Source organism: Dipodomys ordii, unplaced genomic scaffold, assembly GCF_000151885.1.
Source record: "Dipodomys ordii isolate 6190 unplaced genomic scaffold, Dord_2.0 Scaffold33, whole genome shotgun sequence".
In the NCBI taxonomy this organism is placed as follows: Eukaryota; Metazoa; Chordata; class Mammalia; order Rodentia; family Heteromyidae; genus Dipodomys; species Dipodomys ordii.
Window position 1 is genome coordinate 6,831,116 of NW_012267249.1, and position 17,915 is coordinate 6,849,030.

Below are 17,915 nucleotides of genomic sequence, written 5' to 3' on the forward strand. Positions count from 1 at the left end.
TTTTTTGGTCAGCCATAGGGCCTGAACTGTGGGCCAGGGCACTGTCCCTGAGCTCTTTCACTCGAGGCTAGTGCTCTACCACTTTGAGCCACAGCTCCACTTGCCATACTGGTAGATCTTTAGAGCAACTTAACTTGTTTTCCCAGCTGTAGGGGAGATAACACAGATGAAGCAATGCAATGTGGGGGAAATATACTGTATCTATCAGATGAGGAAATGATATCTAGAAAGGAATTCCTTCCCCTAGTCAGGCACGGGTTGGTTCTCGCCTGTAATCCTAGCTACTCAGAAGGCTGAGGTGATAGCACAAAGCCAGCCCAGGCAGGAAAGTCCATGAGACTCATCTCCAATTAACCACAGAAAACTGAAATTGACACTGCGGGCTCTAAGTGGTAGAGCACTAGCTTTGTGTGAAAAAGCTGAAGGATAGTACCCTGGCCCTAAGTTCATGTTCCTTGACCAGGAAAAAAAAAATTCCTTCCCCTAAGGCTGGGCTAATTCTATCTCCCACAACGCCAGGTATGTCCCACTCCCAAATTTATATCTAGCCAGTTATGGAGAAGTAGGAGCTCTGTGCAGGCCTGAGAAACCCTTTTCTAAACAAGAAAAGGAATTATAGTTTTCCCCATTATATTTGAGAAACTGATTTGCATACTGTTTGGGGGAAAACCTTAATTCCTTGTCTTATTTGTGTGTGCGTGTGTGGTGGGGGGAAGGGGGAGTGAAGGCCATAGAGCTTGAACTCAGGGCGTAGGTGCTGTTCCTAGGCCTTTTGTGCACAAGTCTACCTACCACTTCAGCTATAGCTCTAGTTCCAGCTTTTTTGGTAGTTTATTGGAGATGAGATTCTCACACTTTCCTGCCTGGGCTGGCTTTGAACTGCAATCCTCAGATCTCTACCACTTGAGCCAGGCCGCCACTTCTGGTTTTCTGGTGGTTTATTGGAATGAGTCTCACAGTTTCCTGCCTGGGCTAGATTTGAACCGTTACCTAGGATTACAGGCATGAGCCACCAGTGCCCAGCTTTAGTATTTTTTTTTTGTTGTTGTTGTTTTTTGGGTCTGGTCATGAGGCCAGAACTCTGGGCCTGGGCACTGTCCCTCAGCTCTTCAGCTCAAGGATAGCGCTCTATCACTTGAGCCACAGCACCACTTCCGGCTTCTTTCTTTTTGCTTATGTGGTGCTGAGGAATCGAACCCAGGGCCTCATGCATGCAAGGCAAGCACTCTACCACTGAGCCACCTTCCCAGCCCGGAGTTCAGTATTTTTGCAACCATATATTCCCAATTTACTTTATAAAATTATTTCCTTGGTGTGGAAATGTGCTTTTTCCCCTGTACTTTATATTATTATGCAAGCACTCAGCCACTGAGCTATACCCACTATCCCTTGGGGTTTTTTTTAACTCTATTTTTTGTCTTTTTTTTCGGTACTGGGGATCGAACCCAAGATGTTGCACTTGCTAGGCAAGCGCTTTGCCACTGAGCTACATCCCAGCACATTCCCTTGGGTTTTTTTTTTTGTTGTTTTTGGGTCCGGTCGTGGGGCCTGAACTCTAGGCCTGTGCACTGTCCCTCAGGCTCTTCGGCTCAAGGCTAGTGCTGTACCACTTGAGCCACAGTGCCACTTCCGGCTTTTTTTCCTTTTGCTCACGTGGTGCTGAGGAATTGAACCCAGGGCCTCATGTATGCAAGGCAAGCGCTCTACCACTGAGCCACCTTCCCAGTCCCTCCCTTGGGTTTTTTGAGCCAGGGCCTCACTACATATCCTGGGATGGCCTCAAAAATTGTGATCATCCTGCCTGGCATTCCTCCTTCCATTCCCCCAATTGGAGATGGATCCCAGGTATTTGCATACACAAAGTGCTATTCCAATGAGCTATAATCCAGCACCATGTTTTTGTGGTCAATTGTAGGGCTTGAACTCTTGAGCCTGGGCGCTGTCCCTGTGCTCTTCAGCTCAAGGCGAGCACTCTACCACTTGAGCCACAGTGCCACTTCCGGTTTTCTGGTGGTTTATTGGAGATAAGAGTCTCAATGGGCTTTCCTGCCTGGGTTGGCTTTGAATGGCGATCCTATCTCTGCCTCCTGAATAGCTAGGATTACAGGCGTGAGCCACCATGTTTTGTTAGTATTATGTCTTAGAAGATTCTGGGAGCCATACATGGTGACTCATACATGTAATACACTCAAGATCCCGAGATCTAAAGATCTCATTTTAAAGCCAGCACAGGAGGACAAATCCTTGAGACTCATCTTCAATTAACCAGCAAAAATCTAGAACTAGAGATGTGGCCAAGTAGTAGAGCGCTAATTGTATCAATGAGTAAGCTGAGTCAGAGCTTGAGGCCCTGAATACCGCAATTGCATTTGAGCACACAAACACAACATTCAATCATTCTTGCTGCCCAATGACGATTCCATCTTTATAGTTGGCATTTGAATCCCTTCTAATGTATTACTAGCCATACACACTATAATATATGGTGATACACAAGATCTTTTTACCTTCCCAGCTTTTAGGATCTATGTCCTGCTATTTCTGCCTCTATCCCATTTGGCTCAGAGCCTACACTAGTTACCTAACCTGAAATGACACTAGTTATTGCCTGAGAGTCCCATTAGGTATGATCTTGATCCTATGTATCTACTAGGGACAGTCAAAAGATTCCAGATACACTCTAACTTACCTAGTGAAATAACTGCTACCTGGCCAGTGTCCAGCTGTATATTGTCTCCTGCTGGGTGGGTGCTCCTTATTCTTACAGCCTTGCATAATGCATGGAACATACAATAGGGACTTGGCAAGTTTTTGTTGAATGAAAAAAACCTGCTTCTACCACTGGGCCCAGAGGCAGCAAGGCCTCAAAGACTTTCTCATTCATATTCCAAGTTCAAATTTAGAGGCATAGACCTTTGTTAGAATACATATATTGGTTAAATAGATGGTTATTGAAAAATAATTTCAGGAAGAGATTTTGGTTTCTGGCTTTATTACTAATCATTTATTGCACAGGTTTTTCTGTATCAAGATTATTTGCTGAAGGGAGAAACAAGTGTGCCTAATTTCAGACTTCCCTCAGACTCTAAAAATATCAAGTCTCTAATTTTAAAGAAAATATACTTCGTACACAAGACAATCCAAACTGATGCAAAATATTTATTCCAAGTTAGTTATTTTATGCAGTAGTTTTCCCCCCTCAAGACGTGTGATAACCACCTTTTAAATCTGTAAATAATGTTATCAAAATAATCTTAATCTTTGAAATCTCACAAAAATTTATATTTTACAATCCACCCTGAATATCAAGGCTGCAAGAATAACACAACATTTCCTAAATCCAAATATTTTACAGCTGTACCCAAAAAGGAAAAAGAAAACAAAAACAAATAACCACAAATGCTTGGTTAAGGGGCTAATGTTACCCGAGCAGCCAAAAATAAAATAAAATATCCAAATTATTAGCATTAATTTAATACAATTATAAACTTCCATAGTCACTTTGTCATTGACAATGATTGCTTGAGCACAGGTGAGTGCCCTGAGGGCTGGTAGTAGAAGCTGCTGCTGCAGACCCGTGTCTCCTCCCCTCGGTGCCTGCACTGCCAGCTCCCACTTGTGCGTCGCCCCGCATAGACTCTGTATGTGTCATTTACAAATCTTTCCCACCACACAAACTTTTCTATTAAGCAGATAACAGGGAACAAGAACAAAAGCTAAGCAAGCCAACTGCTCTCTCTTTGGGATATGATTATTTCCCTTGTGCACAACATATTCAACAATGTAAGAAAAGGAAAAGAACCATCTCTTGTGTGCACCCATTCCCGAAGCACACGGCCAGTTTGCGAGGTCAGACCAACTGCCAGTGCGTGCGCCTACTTCCAGGCCTCATCATCCGATGTTTCACTGCTACTTGTCTCTGTGTCTGAGTCCTCAAACTCTGGTTTACAAGCATTTCTCCAAGGAGAGAACAGGCTGGAACTGCGGCCCTGCCAGTAGCCATTCTTTCCAAAGCCATTTCTTCTCAGCTGTGATTAGCATGCAAGAGAAAGAAAAATGAAAACCTATTAACAAAACACTGGCCCATAAGAATTGGTTAAGGCAAGGCCTCAATTTGGTTGGAGATAGTTATGGTATAACTGGTACAAAAGGCAAGGCTTCTGAAAATTCCCAATCTTCTAAAAAAGTGCTTTTCAAACATTAATGGTGTGTCTAAAAATCTTTTTTTTAGTCGGTCGTGGGGCTTGAACTCTGGGTTTGGCCAGTACTCTACTGCTTGAGCCACAGCGCCACTTCCAGTTTTCTAGTGGTTTTTATTGGAGATAAGAGTCTCACGGACTTTCCTGCCCAGGCTGGCTTTGAACCGCGATCTTCAGATCTCAGCCTCTCGAGTAGCTAGAATTACAGGCATGAGCCACCAGCGCCTGGCTCATCTAAAAATCTTTTTAAAAGTCACATTCTTGGGCTGTGAATATGGCTTAGTGGTAGAGTGCTTGCCTACTAGCATGCATGAAGCCCTGGCTTCAATTCCTCAGTACCACATCAACAGAAAAAGCTGGAAGTGGCGCTGTGGCTCAAGTGGTAGAGTGCTAGCTTTGAACAAAAGAAGCCTAGGGACAGTGTCCAGGCCCTGATTTTAAGCCCCAGGACTGGCTTGAAAAAAAGAAAAGAAAAAATCACATTCTGGTCAGATGCCAGTGGCTCATGCCTGTAATCTTAGCTACTCAGGAAGCTGCCATCTGAGAGGATCATGGTTCAAAGCCAGACTGGGCAAGAAAGACCATGAGACTTGGAGCTATGGCTCTACTAGCTTTGAGCAAGAAGCCCAAGGACAGTGCCCTAGGCCTTGACTTCAAGTCATAGGATGAGAAAAAAAAAAAAAAAAAAAGGAGAATGAAATGCAAAGTCACATTCTGGTTCAGAATGTCTGGGGCAGGTTGAGTCTATTTTTTGGGGGGTGGGGAGAGAAAATCTATCCTGGGGCTCAAGGTTAATACTTCTATTACTTGAGCCACAGCTCCACTTTGTTGGTAGTTAATTGGAAAAAAAAAAAAAAGTCTTAGGGAAGCTGGCTACCGATGATCTCACACCTGCAATCCTAGCTACTCAGACTGATGAAATCTGAGGATCATGGTTCAAAGTTAACCCAGGGAAGACAGTCCATGAGACTCTTTTCTCCAATTCACCACCAGAAAACTGGAAGTGGTGCTGTGACTCAAGTGGCAGAGCGCTAGCCTTGAGTGGAAAAGTTAAGAGACAGCGCCCAGGCCCTGAGTTCAAGCCCCAAGACTGACAAAAAACAAAAAAGATCTCATGGACTTTCCTTCGTGGGCTGTCTTCTAACTTTTACCCTCAGATCTCAGCCTCCTGAGTAGCTAGAATCACAGGTACCCAGAGAGACTCCTTATTTCTAGGAGTTCTGAGTGGTTAGACCTTATCAGTCCAATCTTTGAACCAAGTTACTTTCTAGTATCTCCTGTCACTGGCCTGGTTTGAATAACCACCAACTGGAAATTTTTGCGCAGGTAGTTTGAGGACCCTTCCTTTTCCAGTATGGTAATTTGTACTTTCTTTTGCAAAGTCTTTCTCTCACTTTAAGCTGGGGCTTCCTAATGGAAGGGACTGGTTCTCTTTTCTTGTCTCTAGGGAAGGTTTATAACATACCTGCTCGGTCTTCATGTGGAATTCTTTGAGCTCATCCTCTGTGAGAGGAAGACAACTCTCATCATTTTCAGGATATTCCTGCCACCCCATAGCTTTCAATAATCTGTTGAAAGCAAAAGGACAGGTAAGACTAGACACCAGTAGGTAAGCCTCCATGGGCAGAGCACCACTGTCCACTGCCAACTCTTGACCATGAGCAACGGATGGGAGAAGGAACTTTTCCAGTGTGACAAGGTACTCAAGGGCTCGTAATTCAATGGGAACTTTCTGTAACAGTTAAGAAAATGAGCAATTTGAATAAACAAAGGCCAAAATCAAGACAGTACAAACAGCCCTGTGCCAATGTCAAGTCCATTGTCTTATGATTAAAATAGAAGAAATTTTTGTTCTCTGTGAGCACTTTAGCTTATTTCTACATGTATGTAAAGTCTCTTCCTACTTCATAGCATAGTAGCTTCTCTTGAAACCACTGAAATTTCTCTGAACATGAGCCCCCTTTTAGGAAGGTACTACGTATCATACTTCATAGTCTCCATTTGTCACACAGTTGCCCAGATGTACCTTAAAGCTTTCATTCAAGGAACATATTCCATGAACAGAATTTCAGGCTTTATAAAGCCCCTTTATATTTTTAGTTGGTCAGTGGGCCTGAACTCTGGGCCTGGGGCTGTCCCTCAGCTCTTCAGCTCAAGGCCAGCGCTCTACCACTGGAGCCACAGCGCTACTTCTGGTTTTCTGGTGGTTTATTGGCAATAAGAGTCTCAAGGAGGTTGGGCGGGCACTGATGGCTCACACCTGTAATCCTAGCTACTCAGGAGACTGAGATCTGAGGGTTGTGGTTCAAAGCCAGCCCAGCAAGAAAGCCCGTGAGACTCTTCTGTCCAATAAACCACTCAGAAAACTGGAAGCGGTGCTGTGGCTCAAGTGGTAGACGCCAGCCTTGAGCTGAAGAGCTGAGAGACAGTGCCTAGGCCCAGAGTTCAAGTCCCACAACAGAAAAAAAAAAAAAAAAGTCTCATGGACTTTCCTGCCTGAGCTCGCTTTGAACAGTGATCCTCACATCTTAAGTCTCCTTAGTAGCTAGGATTACACGCATGAGCTACTGGCAGTTGGCCTTACAAGGATTATATGGTAATTGCTATTGTAGGCCAGCACAATTCCTTGAAAGAAGATCCCTTCTCCCTTTTCTATCTGAGGGTTTAAGCTGACCGTGAAATTAAGAATAAATGAAAACATTAGATATTGTGGAAAAGGCTGTTTATGTCGACCCAGACTAACTGCCTTGTTTGTTCAGACTCCTTGCAGGCCATACAGGAATAGCATTCCTACCGATGTCATCCATACCTATGTTCTGCTTCCAGGGAGTGGGAGAGGACCTCTCTTTCTTCTGAAATGGGGAGAGAAAGACCATTCTGAAGACAGCTTCCCTCTCCAATTTCCTTTGGTTCAGATGTGCTATTATCCTCCAACTACAATAAAGAAAAGGAAGAACATTGGCTTAATGATTATAGGAAAACAAGGCAAAATTATGGAGTTAGCACTTAACACAGTGCTTTCATTTCGAGCATTTAAAAATGGGGGCTTGCTATAACAATGTGATTTTGAAGTTTATAGAATAGGAAAAGCTCTAGAACAGCCAATGAAGTTGGAGGATTAACGATTACCTAATTCATAATCAAGATACCAAATACATATGAACAAATCTTTTTTTTTTTTTGTCTGTTGTGGGGCTTGAACTCTGGGCTTGGACGCTATCCCTCAGCTCTTCAGCTCAAGGCAGCACTCTACCGCTTGAGCCACAGTGCCACTTCTGGTTTTCTACTGGTTTATTGGAGGTAAGAGTCTCAGAGACTTTCCTTCCCAGGCTGGCTTTGAACCATGATCCTCAGATCTCAGCCTCCTCAGTAGCTAGGATTACAGGTCTGAGCCTCGGGCACCCGGCCAAACAAATTTTAAACTCAACAATAAAACAAAGAAAACTGGCAAAAGACACGAACAAAAGACACATTGAACATCATGTCACCAGGGAAATGTAAATAAAAGAAGGATACTACTACATTCCTGTTGCTGTTCACACAGTGAGACCTGGGAATGCAGTACCTAGTAGGCAGAGAGTGGACCATACGTTGGAGGTAACAAGTTTATTAAAAGCACTGCATGCTTATATATAGCATAGACAAAAAGAGTTAATCTTTAGTCAGCAAATGGAAAGTTAATCTCCATCAACAAACTTGAAAGTTTTATGTGATCAAAGGTTAAAGAAAATAAGCAAAGTGTAGGTGATTTTTCTTATACATAGAGTGTCAGGGAGTGTTATGAGGACATTCGGAGGAGGAACAAAGCCTCCATCAAGTGGGTTCTACATGATTTACAATTCCATTGTATAAACGCCATCGAACAGAAGAATTACTAGTACACCAATCACCAACAAGTTTTTCAGAACATGGGCGATGAAACACCAATGGAGGCGCCCAATTTATATGAAATATTATTATTATGCTGTGTAATTTTTCCTCTAGGGCTGTGGCACTGAGACCACTGAATAGGAATGTAAACCCAATTCCAATATTTAATGCCCTGGCATATAGGGTTGGCTGGTCACCCAGTCTTATTTATATAAGAATGATTCTGAACAATATAATCTAAGAAAAGCAATTATAGTGTGTTCCTTCCTCAGCTGGATGAGTGTGACCTGCAGGGTCCCACGGTGGAGGAAAATACACACTGTCATTAATATATACCACCAGGCCAGGATCTAGCCAATCAATCTACTAATCTTAAAAAAGGTGGGTGAGGGGGCTTGGAATGTGGCTTAGCAGTAGAGTGCTTGCCTAGCATGCATGAAGCCCTGGGTTCCATTCCTCAGTATCATATAAACAGAAAAAGCTAGAAGTAACGCTGTGGGTTAAGTGGTAGAGTGCTAGCTTTGAGCACTAAGAGGCTCAAGGACAGAGCCTAGACCCTTAGTTCAAGCTTCAAAACTGGCAAATAATAATAATTAAAAATTTTTAAAAAATGGTGGATGAGGGACATAGGCCCAATACACATGTTCACTACTCACCACAGAAATACAGGCAAGCAGTGCGACCATGGCCAAAAACAGATGTTCAGATGTTCTAGGGCTTTTAGTACTGACCAAAATGCCTTCTCCCTTCTCTGACAACGCCTTAGTCTGACCCCATGTTGGTAGCATCTGGCTGGTTTTCTTGCAGTAAGGACGATAGCATCATTGGGTCTTCACATTTAGGCCTGCAAAGCGATGTGTTAATTCTTCTTCCTTAGGTTTAGGTTGTACTATTGTCATCCTTCTGGGGTCAGATGAACCAAAGAGGAACCCACACATTGCTGGCGGATCCATCTGGAATGATAGAAGCATACCCTTTCCCGCTATGAGTCATTAGTCCTGGTTTCCATTGATCAAATTATTCTTGTTTTTTTTTTTTTTTTTTTTTTCTTGGTTGGTCATAGGGCTTGAACTCTGGGCCTGGGTGCTGTCCCTCAGCTCTTCAGCTCAAGGTGAGTGCTCTCCCACTTGAGCCACAGTACCACTTCCGGCTTTTTCTGCTTATGTGGTGCTGAGGAATCAAACCCAGGGCCTCATGCATGCAAGGCAAGCACTCTACCACTAAGTCACCTTTCTAGCCCCACATTGGTCAAATTCTTTAAACCGTATAGGAGTATGATACTGAGATGAAGATGGAAAGGTAAAATGCTTTTCAGCACTAGTGTAAGGATCACCTTGAGGTAGATTTAAAAAATTTAGAGTAAACAGGTTAAGGCAAGAGGTTTCCCTTGGGGTTCCCCCTTTTTTGTTTTTTAATAATTGAAGCTTCTGTATTTTATGGGCTTGTTCCACGATGGCCTGGCCCTGAGGATTATATGGAATGTCAGTAATATGTTTAATTTGCCATTCCCTGCAGAATGCAGCAGAGCACTTCTTACTTGTATAAGAGGGACCATTATCCGTTTTTATGGCATGAGTAAGGCCCCTAACAGGAAAAGTAAGTGTAAGGGCGGTAATGGTTGCTTGGGCTGATTCTGAGGCATGGGCACTGCTCATGTAAATAAGGTTGTTTGGGAAATCAGGTAGTATGAGTAAGGTCTATATGCCAGAAAGTGTTACTGGAATCTCCTTGTAGGTTTGCACTGGCTGAGTGAGAAGTATAATGTAATAGAGCACAAACATTACAGTCTTGAACAATGGGGTGGGTGTGGTGAAGGGGAATGTGGTATTGGGCATGTAAAATGGTTGGTATTCTAGGTACTGCCCATTGCCTGCGGGCAGCATGTTTAAAATAGGTTATATGCAACATTTAACTCTTATTTATTTATTTTTGTTGGTCTTGGGGCCTGAACTCTGGACCTGGGCGCTGTCCCCCAGCTCTTCAGCTCAAAAGGTGAGCACTCTACCACTTGAGCCACAGCGCCACTTCTGGCTTTCTGCGTATGTGGTGCTGAGGAATCAAACCCAGGGCCTCATGCATGCAAGACAAGCACTCTACCACTGAGCCACCTTCCCAGTCCAGCCCCACATCATTTAACTCTGAACAAATGCACAGACCTTTTTGAGCCAAAGCATCATAGCCTGTTTATCACACTCTGCTTTGCAAAAGCATTTTTCTAGCCAGGTGCTGATGGCTCACACCTGTAATCCTAGCTATACAGGAGGCTGAGATCTAAGGATCACAGTTCAAAGCCAGCCCAGGCCAAGAAAGTCCATGAGACTCATCTCCAATAAACTACCAGAAAACTGAAAGTAGCACTGTGGCTCAAGTGGTAGAGCCCTCACCTTCAGCTGAAGAGCCAAGAAACAGTGCCCAGAGCCATAGTTTGCCCACGACTGACAAAAGAAAAGGCATTTTTCTGGCTGGCTGAGGAAAGCTGATCTGTTGTGTCCCTAACAATGCCTAAGTTACCTGTATAGGCCATTAGACACAACTCAGAAGGGACATCATCTCAGGTCCACAAACTCTTTCCTTAACAAGTAAATTTATGTGGCTGGTGCCAGCTCAAAATTCACTGCCAATTAGGGACTTTAGCAGACACAGGGGGTTTGGGATTTAAGCTATCCCCCACATTCTATAACCTTAGCTTTTTACTACCTGCTATCACAGATCTGACACCATTTCTGCCATCCACGCAGTTGCTTGTAATTGCCTCTGGATATTCCAACATTGCCAGGTCACTTGAGTGCCTTTCTCTATACTGGGATAAATGCACCTTTGGCATTTCCCTTGGTCTGTCATCAGACTTGAACTCCAGTCCTGAGTGCTGTCCCTCAGCCTTCCAGCTCAAGGCTAGCACGCTACTACTTTGAGCTCCAAAGCAACTGTCTGCTTTTTTAGCATTCTGCTGTCATTAGAGATGACAGTCTCACAAGGACCTTTCTCTGCCTGGGCTTGTTTTGATCTGCAGTTTTCAGATTAATGTTTACCCCAATTAAAAGCAACAAGGTGGACATTGCAAGTAGTTTTTTATTGTTGTTGTTTTTTTTTTTTGGTCGGTTGTGGGGCTTGAACTCTGGGCCTGGGCACTGTCCCTCAGCTCTTCAGCTCAAGGGGAGCGCTCTACCACTTGAGCTACAGCGCCACTTCCTGCAAGTAGTTTTTTAATCATATGCTCTGCTTGTTTACTTTTTTTTTTTGTTGGTCATCAGGCCTGAACTCTGGGCCTGGAACGCTGTCCCTCAGCTATTCAGCTCAAGGCTAGTACTCTACCATTTGAGCTGCAGTGCCACTTCTGGCCTTTTCCGTTTATGTGGTGCTGAGGGCCTCATGGATGCAAGGCAAGCACTCTACCACTGAGCTGCCTTCCCAGCCCTATAAGCATGCCCTTACCTGGAACTTACTAAGGGCCAAAGTTACACCTGATAATCCTGTAAGACTCCTCTGTGGGCCTGCTGTAAAACCTATGAGGATAGACTGGAATAGCAATCAAACGATCATTCTGATCTAAATTTTTTTTTCACTTTGAAACAAACATTTACGACAGTTTTACTTCCAAAATTCATCTCCAGGAATCCATTCTTGATTTTAAAAGCCCTTTACTAAGCTGAGCGCCAGTGGCTCACGCCTGTAATCCTGGCTACTCAGAAGACTGAGATCTGAGGATCGCAGTTCAAAGCCTGCCCAAGCAGGAAAGTCCCTGAGACTCTTATCTCCAATAAACCACTAGAAAATCAGAAGTGGTGCTGTGGCTCAAGTGGTAGAGCGTGTGCTTTGAGCTGAAAAGTTGAGGGACAGCACCCAGACCCAGAGTTCAAGACCTACGACTGACAAAAAACAAAAACTTGCTTTCATTTACATTTAAAGAACCTCTTGTTATCTGGAGGGGCTAAGTAACATCTATTGCCTTTTGGCTTCTTGGTTTTTTTTTTTTTGCCAGTTGTGGGGCCTGAACTCTGGGCCTGGGTGCTATCCCTCAGCTCTTCAGCTCAAGGCTAGCGCTCTACCACTTGAGCCACAGCACCTCTTCTGGCTTTTTCTTTTCTGCTTATGTGGTGCTGAGGAATCGAACCCAAGACCTCATGTATGCAAGGCAAGCACTGTACCACTGAACCACCTTCCCAACCCCTGGCTTCTTGTTTAGAAAGATTTTTTTTTTTCAGTCTGAATTACCTTTTAAAAAACCTTTGAACTCAAATAACATCTTTTCCTTAATGTGAAAACTGCAATCACCAGTACTGTACAAGAATCTAGACTCAACACTGTTTTTTAAACACATATCCAATTACAAAATAAATTACAAAATCGCATTACAACCAAATCACGTTACACAGATAAACTTTTAACCCTCCTTTTAAAGCCTTTACTCTTCTTAATACATCCAAGGGGCAGTTCTAGCAATACCAGTCACGCCATCGCATCACTCACTTTCCCATCAGTTTTCCAGTGTCCAGTTGAAAGGAAAAGAGACAGGGTACTAAAATGAAGTGATACCCATCTGACTCTTTAGACTTAAGATGAACTGCCTTTGTGCCAGTTTATCTTTCTTGAACTCTGGGCTTGGGCATTGTCCCTGCACTCTTCAGCTCAAGGCGGGTGCTCTACCACTTGAGCCACAGTGCCACTTCCCAGTTTTCTCGTGGTTTATTGGACATAAGAGTCTCACTGACTTTCCTGCCTGAGCTGGCTTTGAACTTGATTCTCAGATCTCAGCCTCCTGAGATTAGGAGGATTACAGGCTTGAAAGCCAACAGCGTCTGGCTTTCTCTTGGTTTCTTAACTGAAATACCCAAGCAGTTTTAGCCAGAACAGTTAAAATCTTTAGCAGTGATAAGCAAACCTTTATACTTAAATTTCTGATACTTATCCTCAGATTTTTAGCTGAGGGAAATTCCAGATCCTAGATGCCTTTTTCTTAAGGCAGATAAGTTGATTACAGTGTAAACAGATTTTCTAATTATCAAATTAAATAATCCTTAAAAAGCCTCTTAGTTACGGTTTCTCTTGGGGCTGGGAAGGTGGCTCAGTGGTAGAGCACTTGCCTTGAGCTGAAGAGCTGAGGGACAGCGCCCAGGCCCAGAGTTCAAGCCCCATGACCAGATTCCCCCCCCCCCCAAAAATAAAGTTTCTCTTTAAAACAACGCAACAATTCTTTAAGGCTAATAATATTTTTGACTTTTAAACTTAAACTCACTCAAATCTTTTTTTTTTTTTTGTCAGTCATGGAGCTTGAACTCTATGCCTGGGAACTGTCCCTTAGCGCTTCAGCTCAAGGCTAGTGCTCTACAACTTGAGCCAGAGCACCACTTTTTCTGCTCATATGGTGCTGAGGAATTGAACCCCAGGCCTCATGTATGCAAGGCAAGTACTCTACCACTGAGCCACCTTCCCAGCCCAGGTTCACTCAAATCTTTTACAGCATGCTGCAGTTTTCATCTGAAACATATTCACTCTCACACATACCTTAAAGTGCACAAAAGTAACACCAGTCATATGCACAACTCTTGCAGATGACAAAATTTTAAGATTAAAACTTTTAACATAGTACCTTTTCTGGGCCATAATTTTTCCAGGGCTTGCTTGTTTTGCCAGGCATTTTACCAATTGGCCTTTTGAATACCTTCAGTTGGAGAAAGGCTGGGTGAGGGTGAAACCAAACTGGCCTGACTGTCTTTTATCCAATCTTAGACAAGAGCACTTTGTAACTTTTTACACCATATGTCTAAACCAGGCTCATAGCCATCTAACCCTCCCCTCCTACAGCCTTTCTGGAGAAAATGCAACCTGAGGCTTGTAGTCAGGCCACCTCAGAATTTTCAAGGCAACTCCAATTAAATCACAGCTCCCATGAACAAAGGTCTTTTAGCAAGCAGAATACTTGATAACTTTGAAACCATGACTGTTTTACATATTTTACATATAGACAAGTAGACAGACATGCTTGTGGACAAATCATAGCGGTATTATTTTGCTTAATTATGATTGAACCACATGGTCAGTTATAAAAACAGAACTTTTCCATCAACAAAAAAATTTTCAGGAGACTGGACATGAACACAGAGATAGGTGACATGCCATAACATAAATAGAAAACCTTTTAGCTAAGTTTTCTCTTTAAAGTGATGCAGTGATCTTTTTATACTTTGTTTCTGATCAACAATCTTTTTCATCTTTTAGTATTTCTATGTGAGCTCTCCTTACATTGTTTTCAATTCTGCCATATTTTTTCATCTAAAGTTCGCTTATTGTGGAACTATGGGAAGTTGTTCTTTGGACAACTCTGCTCCACTTTTCTTAATAAAACTCCTCCAGGTCCCTGTTCAGGGTCCACTTGCTGATCACACAGCCAGACCTGGGAATGCAATATCTGGTAGACAGAGAGTGGACTACACCTTGCTGGTCTAGACAAAATTTATTAAAAGCACTGCGTGCTTATATACAGCATAGAGACACTTAATCTATAGTCAGCAAACTGAAAGAGTTAATCTCTGTGAAATGTGAAACAGTCTTACAGCAAAGAGTTCATCTTTAGTCAGCAAACAGAATTAATCTCCATCAACAAATGTGAAACAGCTTTACAGAAAATAAAGTGCAGATGATTTTTCTTACACACAAAAAGGAAGTGTCTGAGGCTGGGAAGGTGGCTCAGTGGTACAGTGCTTGCCTCTCACGCATGAGGTCCTGGGTTCAATTCCTCAGCACCACATAAGCAGAAAAAGCCAGAAGTGGTGCTGTGGCTCAAGTGGTACAGCGCTACCCTTGAAGAGCTGAAGGACAGCACCCAGGCCCAGAGTTCAGGCCCCACAACTGACCAAAAAAAAAAAAAAAAAGTATCAGAGTGTTATGAAGTCATTTGGAGTAGCTGAAAAAGCTAGGAGAAGCACCAAGAACATGTTCTGTATACCTTCCCCCAGGCTGTGTATACCAGCATACACAACCCTCAGGCGGGGTCATGTGAGCCAGTATCCCCAACAGTCCACTCTGCCTTCCAGGCACTGCGTTCCCAGGTCTTCCTGTTTGAACAGCAACAAGTGGCGCCTGAACAGGGACCTGGAAGAGTTTTATTAGAAGGACATAGTGTCCCCACAGAAGGAGGTAAGTGAGAAAAAATTTCCATTATGGGACAGTCAGGAAGTCAAGCTCAGCCTTTTGATTTAGTACTATCACTTTTATATTCTTTCTCAATCAGACAAGCCCATGATGGGTCTTTATTTATTTATTTTTTGGTCTGTCAGGGGGCTTGAATTCTGGGCTGGGGCGCTGTCCCTCAGCTCTTCAGCTCAAGGCTAGTGCTCTACCTCTTGAGCCACAGCACCACTTTGGGTTTTCTAAATGGTTTATTGGAAATAAGTCTCACGGACTTTCCTGCCTGCCTGGCCTTGAACCAAGATCCTCATATCTCAGCCTCCTGAGTAGTGTAACTAGGATTTACAGGCATGAGCCATTGGCGCCCGGCCTCAGGATAGGTCTTAAGATTAAAGGGAAGGTGTTTTCTGGAATGCTAGACTCTGGTGCTGATGTCTCCATTACTTGCTCTGATATCTGGCCCCCTGAGTGGCCTGTTGTGGAAATCAATGCTGCTTTATCAGGACTGGGGCTAAAGACCCTTTATAGTGAAACAGAGTTCACAGAGGCTGTAGTGTGAGGGGCCTGAGGGAGTTTCTGCTGTCCTGCAGCCTCTAATTACTCAAATTCCCATGAATTTATGGGGGAGAGATTTTTTTTTCAGCAGTTAACTATTCCCTCCTCATCTGAAAGTCTTTATTCTAAGCAAGGGAGCTTATATGATGAGCACTTTGGGTACGTAGAAGGGAAAGGGCTAGTATAAAATGAATAAGGCATAACAAAACCTATAGATTCTCCAACCCAACATTGGAAGAACTGGGCTGGGTTTTTCCTAGGAGCTGCTACCTATCCCTCCCATCCAAATTCAATGGAAATCTGAAAAACCAAAGTAGGCTGTTCAGAGGCCCTTAACAAAAGAAAAACTAGAAGCATTCCAATGTTTGGTACAGGAACAATTACAGAGAGGACAGATAGAACCTTATTTTTCTCCCTGGAATTCCCCGGTCTTTGTTATAAAAATAAATCTGATAGGGCGTATTGATAGATTTAAGAGCTGTAAACTTGGCTATGGTAACCAAGGGAGTTTTACCCCCACAGCCATTCCTAAAAACTGGCCGCTTACTGGGTTGGATTTAAGGGATTGTTTTTACTCTATACCTATTCACCCTTTAGATGAGGAACAGTTTACATTTTCTGTTTCTTCCCTTAATCAGAATGGAAAGTTTTGCCTCAAGGTATGATTAATTTCCCCACTATGTGTCAGTTCTTTGTAGGACAGGTAACTGCTCCAACTAGACAAAAGAATCCCTCAGCATATATTATTCACTACATAGGTGATATTTTTATTGCTGCTTCTTCATCACAGAAGTGTTCCAAAGTTATTTTCATTTACAGCAGCAGCTACAGACCCACAGGTTAATAATAGCCCCTGAGAAAATTCAAACTACTGACTCTGTAATGTACGTAGGTCATGTAGTTGATTGGACGACCATACATCCCCAAAACACTTATGTAAAACAGAATTATTTACAGACCTTGAACGATTACCAGAAGTTGTTGGGCAATGTTAATTGGCTTCACCCTTCATTGGGATTCCCAATTATAAACTTGCTAATTTGTTCAAAACCCTAAAGAAAGATCTTGCTTTGAATAGCCCTTAACAACTGTACTCATTAGCCAAAAGTGAGCTTCAAAATTTTGAACAGAGATTACAGGAGGCCTTTGCTGTTTGCTGTGACCTTTCTTTGCCATTAGTATTGTTAATTACTCCCACTTTAATTGATCCCACTGGCATTTTAACCCAAAATTCCCACCCTTTAAAAATGGATTTACTTACATCATAAAGGTCATAAAGGTGGAATCCTCATATGTACATCAGATTGCTGCTATGATAACTAAGGGAAGGGGTGTATGGATTTGACCCTGATAGAATTATTTTACCATTAACAAATCAACGATTTGAGGACACATACTTTTACCTTGTGTTCCTCCTTGCAGCAATATGTTAGCAGAATACTATGGAATTACTGGTAATCATCATCCCTTCCCCCCCCCCCAAAGCGATAGGGCTTTTTAATTTTTTAAAAATTTGTTTGCCAGTCCTGGGGCTTGAACTTACCCCTAGGCACTGTCCCTGAACTTCTTTTGCTCAGGGCTAGCAATTCTACCACTTGAACCACAGCACCATTTCTGGCTTTTTCCGTTTATGTGGTACTGAGGAATCAAACCCAGGGCTTCAAGCATGCTACACAAGCACTCTACCACTGGAGCAATCTTCCCAGCCCTGGGACTTTTTTTTTTTTCCTCAGTTGTGGGGCTTGAACTCTGGGCCTGAGTGCTTTCCTTGCTCTCTTCAGCTCAAGGCAAGTGCTCTACTGCTTGAGCCACAGGATCTCTAAGGTTTTCTAGTAGTTTATTGGAGATGAGTCTCATGGAGTTTCCTGCCCAGGCTGGCTTTGAACTGTGATTCTCAGATCTCAGCCTCCTGAGTAGCTAGGATTACAGGCGTGAGCCACCGCTCATGGCATGGAGACTTTTTTTTTTTATTAAAAAATCATTTGTTGTTAATAAGATTGTGCAGTCTCACCCTATCCTGCAGGCACTCACCTATTTTACACTTGATCTTAGCCAAAAGGCCAACAAGCAATATACCCACCTATTTTTTTTTTGTCGGTCGTGGGGCTTGAACTCTGGGCCTGGGCGCTGTCCCTCAGCTCTTCAGCTCAAGGCGAGCGCTCTACC

General features: G+C 43.1%; 1 protein-coding gene across 2 annotated transcripts in view; it reads right to left on the reverse strand.

The window, feature by feature from the left end:
- Positions 1 to 3,141: 3,141 nt before the first annotated feature.
- Positions 3,142 to 17,915, reverse strand: part of Gpbp1l1 (GC-rich promoter binding protein 1-like 1) — a 79,789-nt gene continuing 65,015 nt past the window's right edge. For both annotated transcript variants that reach the window (XM_013016936.1, XM_013016935.1), the window contains exons 10-12: positions 7,009 to 7,133; positions 5,665 to 5,767; positions 3,142 to 4,028 (exon numbers count right to left, since the gene is read on the reverse strand). In XM_013016936.1, the coding sequence (XP_012872390.1) occupies positions 3,876 to 4,028; positions 5,665 to 5,767; positions 7,009 to 7,133 (381 nt within the window). In that variant the 3' untranslated portion in view covers positions 3,142 to 3,875. The remainder of the gene's footprint in view (positions 4,029 to 5,664; positions 5,768 to 7,008; positions 7,134 to 17,915) is intronic.